Raw genomic sequence first — 8,970 nt, 5'->3', positions numbered from 1 at the left:
AGAAGGGAAGTCTGTAGTTCTCTAAAAGAGATGGGTTAAGGGTGGGTTTCTTAAGTAGTGGGGTTATACGAGCCTGTCGAAATGCTGAGGGAAAAACACCATGATGAAGGGATGTGTTAATGATGTGAGTGAGTGCAGGTACAACTGCAGGAGAAATGGCTTGAAGGAGATGAGATGGAATAGGATCAAGCGGACAATTATTAGGATGATTAGAAAGAATGAGATTGGAGACTTCTGCCTCAGAGAGTGAAGAAAAGGATATGAACGAGTGTAGGCCTATGTGTGCTGGTAAGATGTGCTTGACAGTTTGTGGTGTGGCAAATTGTGCACTGATGGTTTTAATTTTGTTAATGAAGAACGTGGCAAAGTCGTCAGCTGTTAGAGTTGATGAAGGAGGGGGAGGAGGAGGACAAAGGAGGGAGAAAAATGTTTTAAATAGCATGCGAGAGTTAGACGAATTGTTAATTTTGTTATGATAGTATGTCCTTTTAGCAGTGGAGACATTAGCAGAGAAGGAAGAAAGGAGTGACTGATACACATTAAGGCCAGTAGAATTTTTTGATTTGCGCCACACCCTTTCAGCAGTCCTGAGCTTAGAAAGATGCTCGCGGAGAACATCAGATAGCCAAGGGGCAGACACCTCTTCCAGTCAGATGGGGAGTGTGGGAAAATTAGAAATTATTGGAGAGTGCTGCAGGAGTAGCAGTGTCCTCTGGTTTGATCCACGTCTCTGTCAGGGCCATGAGGTTTAGTCTTGAATGACTAGAAATAGATGTAATGAAATCTGCTTTGTTTACTGCAGACTGACAATTCCAGAGACCAATAGAAAAAGAAAGTAGTGTATTAGCAGACATAGGCAAAGTGCACAGGTTGTTAAGATTGCGCTGCCTACAGTGTGTGATGTGCGGTTTGGTAGTAATGGTAGGGAGATGGGAACACATAGTTAGAGTTGGTCATAAAAACTGAAACAAAAGTGAAGAAAGGTGTAAAAAAGAGGTTGAGTCAAAAGCGATCCTTATGTCCCTTGCCGTTGTCCCTGCTCGGTGGAGTCGCACGGTAGAGTCGATGGTCTTTACACTCTTCGGTCTTCACGCAAGGGCTGCCGCGGTGTACTATCCTTTTTTATACCCGTTTGACAAAACGGAAATTGAATTCAGCTGGACACTCTTTACTGTTTATCACAACAAAGGGCTAAGCAAGCGCACGACACTGACAAGGTATGCGATACAGTACGAGACCAAATGCAACTTCAGCACGTCTCAACACCGTAAACAAAACAAGCGTTTCCTAGCAACGACAACTGCGCTGAACATTAATGAGACAAGAAATAAATACACTTACGATCTGCTTTTAACTACCGCTGATTGACTGATTCTCTCAAAGAGTATTTCTTTACACTGTCTTTTGCTAGCGCTTAAATACAGTTTACTGTTTATCACAACAAAGGGCTAAGCAAGCGCACAACACTGACAAGGTATGCGATAGAGTACGAGACCAAACACAACTGTATTTGATCATATTTAATGTTTTTCACCTGGTGGACAATAAACTGAAATAAACCTCAGACTTACACTGATAGAGGGACCTGAGCCAGAAGATCATGGAGACTGCAAATAGAAAAATGAGGCTCTTTTCTCGTGAGACAGTCAGCAGTCACTGAGAGCTCCTTGGCCACTACCTAGCATCACCCTAAGTAATCCATCTAATTTCTCATTTTTAATTGATTTCCCTGTCTCTGCTTTTGATCCTACCCCCTTGATCCTGTTCATTTATTTTTCATTTTTCATTAATTGGATTAATATTATGCTATAATTTTAGGTCTACTGTTTATAAATGGCAGGTCAAAAGGTTTACTGAGTGCCATCCTCAACAGAAGGCAAGATTGTCTACTCTTTTATGAGACAAAAACAGATTTTCATTTTAATTAGTGTTACAGACTTGTGTTCAGCATTGCAGGTAGCCTAAAGGTAAACGTGCGTGACACTACATCTTATTCTGGACTAAGGTGGAATGAAGAACAAATTTGTCGGGATGGATGAAATGATTTCAGAATGTTTGACAGCTTATCTTAATACCACATGGGGCCTGTAAATTGTATAAATAAATTTATAATCGGTAGGTTAATTAAAAAAGGTATTTAATTTAATTAATTTAGTTCAACCAACTGTTGTTTTTACTCTTCATTTTATATGAAGTACAGTATTTTCTACATTGGTTGTACCCTAGCAACAGCACAGCAATGTTGTATTCATGTGAGTAGTAATGTTCCTAATTATTTTCAGGAGGTGTTCAAGGATGTCTATAGATTTATCATGTAGATTATTATGGTCTAGAGCACATCAGCCAGCCCTCTTTCCAAGTAGGCACCGTGGTCATGGTTACATAGATAAGGAGTTTTGCTAAATATTAGCCAGTAAAGTGGCACTGCCTTTCAAAAAAAAGCACCAATATTATTACTACTAATTACAGTATGTTGAGAAATCAGAGACTAAAATTATGTGCAAGTGAAGTTTAAAATGAGGAACATCTGTGTTTTCTCTGTCTGACATCTGTAAACATAATCAGCTGGTGTGTTTAACAACCGTCTAAATTCATCAGTCGGAGTCTTGTTTAAAAACTTCCACTCAAATTTAAAGTGTCTAGGGTTTGCTGATGATGGCAGTGTAAAATCTTTAAATACTGCCCTTAATTTGTCCATACAGGTCCGTTAGAACAGGAAAACACTTCCACTCCCAATTACACTGCACAAGAATGTCTTGGCATTTTGCACAGCCTGAAGGTGTGCTCTTTACACAAGACCGCTATGAAAACACATTCGTTTCCTGCTGGTTATGATGAGTGAGACATCAAACATGTGGTTGCTGTGGTTACAGATAAACAGAAATCCCATTGCATTACTGAGGCCGTTGACTGGGCATGTGCAAAATGAATCGTGTAAACGCTGAGAGAGGCCAGGACTGTTTGATATGACCTGGTGTACACAGACACACTTCTCGAGTTCCTGAAACCTGCCACACCAGAACCAACATTTGAGGAACAACGTCAGTTTTGAGTTTTGCTATTCTAGGCTTTCTCTGGTGTTGAAGCAACAGTGTGTCATGTAGAGATTCATCCAGCCTTTCTGAAATAGAGCTCTACTATGTTTTACTATCTACTATCAGAATAAATGGGTTCTTTCTGGAAACAGAAAGTGACATTTCACCCAAAAGTGAAAATTCAGTCATTCAGACATAATGTTGATTGTTCCTTTCCATAACAATACAATGTACAATTTTGGTACAATGGTGCTTCTTTTTGTAGCTTGAATGCTGCAGCCTCCATTTATATTAATTGCAGTAAGAAGACAAATAGCATGAACTATGTTACCCGGTAGCCTATCTGTGTTTCATTTGTGTTTAAATATTGAGTTCATGTCCTCTGCTAACATGCTGTGTGGCACATGATCTAGTACACGGCTTGATTCTAGGACTTTAGGCTAACAGCAGTACTGTACATTGCAGATGTTGTATCACATAACTTTTAAATCATTGTTTGAAAGAGGAATGCTTTAAGATGTCAGACAGCCTGTGCCTTGAACGCACAGCACTCACTGAGTCACCGATAAACCTGCAGTATGATTCAGCAGTCTGTCCAGCAACATCGGGAACACTGTTTTTACATCTGAGATTTAAACCCATCTGAAAGAACAATGTATACTTCAGAATGCTTAAATATATCTACTCAGATGGAATTTTCTCCCTGTGTATTTGAGTAAAGGACATTGCTGGAGCACCATCATCAGCAACACAGGAAAGTGCTGGTGCAGCAGCTGCATCAGAAGAGGTGGCACGTTTGCACTGCAGCATGATGCAGTGTCTGTGCAGAGACAGCGTCTTTGGTTTCTTCTCACAAGCAAAAAAAAAAATGAGATGGAACCAAATCGATCCAGCAGTACCCCTCAAAATGCTCACACAGAGAAAGAGACCCTGAGCACTGCTGCATTGCAGTGGATGCGCTACAGTGGCCCCACACAGCTATTTTTAGGCAGCATTTATTTTAAGACTCACTGCGTCTTGCAGGTATTCTCACAGACAGTAACTCCACTTCATGGGACTAAGCCTGCATGCTGCTTTTATGAACATAACAATTAAGAGACACGTGGAATATTTGTATTTTCAAATATCGTTTTGTCGCACCACAACACCCTTTATAATGAAATAGTGGAAGTGAAAAGGTGTTTAACAATGGTGAAAAGCTTAGATAAGATATACACTTTCCTATTTATAGTCATATGTGACCCTGAAGCACAAAACCAGTCTTAAGTCGCTGGGGTATATTTGTAGCAATAGCCAAAAAAAACATTGTATGGGTCAAAATGATCGATTTTTTTTAATGCCAAAAATCATCAGGATATTAAGTAAAGATCATGTTCCATGAAGATATTTTGTAAATTTCCTACTGTAAATATAGTAAAACTTATTTTTTCATTGGTAATATGCATTGCTAAGAACTTCATTTAGACAACTTTAAAGGTGATTTTCTCAATATTTTGATTTTTTTGCACCCTCAGATTCCAGATTTTCAAATAGTTGTATCTTGGCCAAATATTGTCCTAACAAACCATACATCAATGGAAAGCTTATTTATTCAGCTTTCAGATGATGTATAAACTCAAATAAAAAAAAATCGACCCTTATGACTGGTTTTGTGGTCCAGGGTCACATATTAGTTTTAAACTAAAATCTTGATGCTGTCCATGCATGGAAAGTCAATTTATGTGTCAACTCCTCATTATCAGCTGAATCCTTAACAACCACCACCACTTCTACAGTCAACACGTAACTAAACCTTGAATTTCCTTCTTTGTGACCAGGTTCATTAACATGTAAAAAGACTCAAGTACAAGCATGAAGGTTACACAGCAATGCAATTGTCCCTCCTCTCCTTTGCTCATCACTCATGTTTATTTGTGGCATCGTCGCTGTTTGCCGCCAGACTTTGGCTGCATTGAGATGTGCTCATATGTGAGTTGAATGAATCGGCTCATGTCTCTCACCTTGAAATGTACTCATGCTGTTTTGCTGACAATTCCACTTTATCAATGTGCCCGTCAATGTGAGCGCAGGATGCCAAAATGCCAACATCACATGAATAGTGTCTATTTAAATCTTGTCATTCTACTTAGTCTTTTCATTTGGCGTTTTCTTTCAGGCACTGACGGTCAGTCATATGCAAATACATGTCACTTTCCCATCCTCAGAAAGCACTGAATGTTGTTGTGATGTGACGGATGATAAAATGTGCCTGATCACTAATGCTGCAGGTTTAATGGGAGTGAAAAATGGCAATTAGATTAACGGGACAAAAGCAATCTGTTACGCTGTCAATTATTCATGCAGCGCTGGTTGTCTCAAACATCAGCAGTTCGGATGGTAAAGATTGAATTACATGGAGCTCAAAGGCAGAATGTCTCCTGCTTCAGTGGTCACCTGATGGGGTCTGTGACCTACGAATCTAACTCAGTTATCTATCAGGATGAAGCCTGAGTTTTATTCTAATCTGCTCATCTTCATACCACCAGCCTTGAAATATCCCCAGCCTTCAGTGTCTCATGTCCTGTATCGACAGTGTCGAGGGTAAGTCAGGACGGCCGGATGTGGCCATGCGTCCCGGCCCGTAAATGAGAGTAACTTGATGTCAGAGCTGGTTAGAGATGGCTATCAATATTTCTTGGTGGAATCAGTTTGATCCTAAAAGCAGAAAATAGAGCCATTAGTATGTGAAGTCATGAAGTAACTTCAGGAGGTTCTCGGTCAGTCGTGCAGGGAATCGTTGGAATTCACGGTTGAGTTGTCATCAGTCCCTTCCTAGTAATGGTGACAGATCCAGAAGGATTGCGGATGTGTGTGAGTGTGAGTGTGAGAGTGTGAGAGTGTGTACAGGTATATATGGTTTATGAGGACACAAATGTGTATAATGACATGGGTACTACAACGTAAACATGGTTTATGAGGACACTTCCTGTGTCCCCGTAAAACAAAAGGCTTAAAAAACATACAAAAATGGTGTTTTATGAAATTCAAACATTGCCAGCAGTTTCCTGTAAGGGGTAGGGTTGGTGTAGGGCAATAGAAAATACAGTTTGTACAGTATAAAAACCATTACGCCTATGGAGAGTCCCCATAAACCACAAATACAAGTATGAGTGTGTGTGTGTGTGTGTGTGTGTGTGTGTGTGTGTGAGTGTGAGTGTGTGTGTGTCACAGAAGGCCTGATGTCCAGAATGTGTGCTCCTTTTCCCCTTGTGAAAAAGTTGTACATTTAGTTTACTGTAAAAAAAGTACAGTAATTGGACTTGAAAAGTACTAATTACAGAAATAATATACATAAAAAGAACTGTGTGAACAATGTAATTTTTTTAAACTTGATTACGTTATTTACAATTGAATAAAAATGTATTATAGTTTATAGTATAGCTTTAGAGTGCTTTTTTGACCCACTTAAGTAGGACATGAGTACATCTTTATATGTAATTTCATAATTACATGTATTTTCTTTGAAATATGGTTAAAGTATACAGACAAAATTTCCTCCCTATTGTGACGTTTATATCCAAATGAAAATGGCTTCTCACGTAAGAAAACAAATGCAGGGTGGGACTTGATTTAGTCTGTCAGGAATTGATTGGATCGTTTGATCGTTGTCGTTTGCTATTGCTGCAAGGAGAGGGAAAGTTATTTTGAATAAAGATTACAAGAGAATATGAATTTTTTTTTTTTTAAATCCCTAATAAATCGTTTATAATAAACTGCAATATTCCACAAAAATTCCACCATTACTATTCCTAGTAACGGTGACAGATCCAGAAGGAGATCTGTGTGTGTGTGTGTCTGTGTCTGTGTCTGACAAAAAAAGTAAGATTTGTCCATTTTGATTTTATGGTGACAATAAAAGTGTACTTAAGTGTGTTAATAAAACATGAAAGTGTGCTCTATACACTTAAACGACCTTTTATTTCATATCTTATCTAAAAGTATAGTTTTTAAAATATATACTTTTAATATTTGAAGTAGGCTACAATTGCACAGTCAATACAATTAAGAGGGTTGGCCAGGTTGTGACGACTTTGATTATTCAGTGCTGCATTGATGACGCATTAGAGACGCAATGCCAGATGTGACGTGTGCGGTGAGCTGGTGTAGAGGTGCTCAGTTAAAAATGTTGATGAGCAGGGACTTTGCAGACCGCTGTGGCTGGAGGAAGTGCAGAGGAAGGCAGTAGATCTAAAGGGCTCAGGGAAACACTTTGTCATCCCAGTGGTTGTTGACACACAGGAGTGATGCGCTTTCGTATTTCCAGATATTATCAAAATGTTACAGGTACAGAGTGATATTATTTGATGCTGTTAAGATTTTATGAATTGGTTTAAAATTTACGAGGTTGCCTGAGCTGTTTTCGTTTGAAACGGCTTAAACTGCTCACATGTTTAAAACTAAATCACGGCATTGCATGATAGTGCTTCTTTGTAAGTTGCTATATTTGAACAGAAACACAATAATTATTTGAACGTTGCTTGTCTTTTACTCTGTGTAGGCGTGTAATAAAGTAGCTGTTTGGTTGAGAAATATTATCATACCTGTGCACTCAAAAATATTTTTTATTTTTTATTTGTGAAATGTGACGAGTCTGCATTTATTTCAGTCTCAGTAGCCTGTCTGTCCAGTGCTGGCCTTCTCCTACTCTTCTTATATTTAGCAAATATTTTGTGAAGATCATTTGGATCAGACACCCATACTGTGCATGTCATGAGCTGCAGCTCGAGCCCTTTTAAATACTTGACCTTAGAGTAGTGTTGTACCTCATTGTTGATTTTTTCTGCAGTAAAACTGTTCCCTGCTCAGTGCACTTAAGTGTTGTGTTGATCTGTGCAGCGGCCACCAGCACCACTCCCTCAGCCAAGACCTCCAGTCATGTGACGCGCTGCAGCGAGAGCGAGAGGAACTACTGCGTGAACGGCGGCGAATGCTTCACGCTGGAGGTCACACCTGGCAACATCAGACGCCTCTGCAGGTACAGCTGCTCATCCGCACGCGTTTAACACTGAGAGATTCAGTCTGCCAGTCGCAGAGCCGTCCTACTGTGAACGTGTTTTTCTGAAGTCATTTCAGTTGAGGTTTGATTCTCAGGCAGTGGCGTTTCCTCCAAGGACACGAGGGAGGCACTGCCTCCTCAAAATAATTAAATGAGAAAATATGCACAGAACAAAAATTAACAATGCCAATATTACAAAGTTTGACTTTAAAAAGTGTATAGATTTTTTCGTTAAATGACACTGTCCGACAGAGTCTCCAGCTGTTGAAGCCACAGTGGGAGGCAGTGTCTCTTTTGCCTGCTTTGAGCCCATTGGGTTTTAACAGACTTCCTGAGAGCATGTGTAAATCGTAAAGGGTTTGGTGGGTGGTAATCGAGAATGAATGGAGGAAAGTCATGAGAGGAGGCAATGCCTCCATCGCACTATGCTTGGCCTTTTACACTGTTTTAAAGGTACATCCATGTGTCTGTGACCGTCATGACATCTGTTATGTTGACCGAGCTTTGATGACTGATGATCCGAAAATAAGCTGACTATTAAAAATAAACAATTCACAAATAAAATAGGCATGAAATCTGAAAGTTGTTATGGGGTTTTTATAGTTGCTCTTTTGGAATAAATGTAAAACTGCTTTAAAAACTTGATGAGATATATTCTTAGGTTTAAAAAATAAAACATTAATTGCATTTGTAATATAAAAATACAAATTAAAATTTTGGCTATTGTTTTTTTTTTTTGAAAGTGTAGGTAACATTTATTTATTTAACCTGGAAGATGTGCTAACATTAAGCGGAACTGAAACATTCATTTACACTGGATTAAACTAAAGCATTATAAACAGTGAGGACTTTGCCTCCTCATTTCAGATCACATACTGCTAGCTGTGGTTTTCTGCCTAC

At 39.1% G+C, this 8,970-nt stretch overlaps 1 protein-coding gene across 6 annotated transcripts in view; it reads left to right on the top strand.

Moving 5' to 3' along the window:
* The window catches only part of LOC107681480 (pro-neuregulin-1, membrane-bound isoform-like), a 52,110-nt gene that overhangs the window by 32,963 nt on the left and 10,177 nt on the right, over nt 1-8,970 (top strand). For all 6 annotated transcript variants that reach the window (XM_016477789.1, XM_016477787.1, XM_016477788.1 and 3 more), the window contains one exon: nt 7,911-8,049. In XM_016477789.1, coding sequence (XP_016333275.1) covers nt 7,911-8,049 — 139 coding nt within the window. The remainder of the gene's footprint in view (nt 1-7,910; nt 8,050-8,970) is intronic.

The sequence above is a fragment of the Sinocyclocheilus anshuiensis genome, unplaced genomic scaffold (assembly GCF_001515605.1).
Source record: "Sinocyclocheilus anshuiensis isolate Anshui unplaced genomic scaffold, SAMN03320099.WGS_v1.1 scaffold2567, whole genome shotgun sequence".
NCBI classification, from domain to species: domain Eukaryota; kingdom Metazoa; phylum Chordata; class Actinopteri; order Cypriniformes; family Cyprinidae; genus Sinocyclocheilus; species Sinocyclocheilus anshuiensis.
This window is presented reverse-complemented; position numbering and strand designations above follow the sequence as displayed.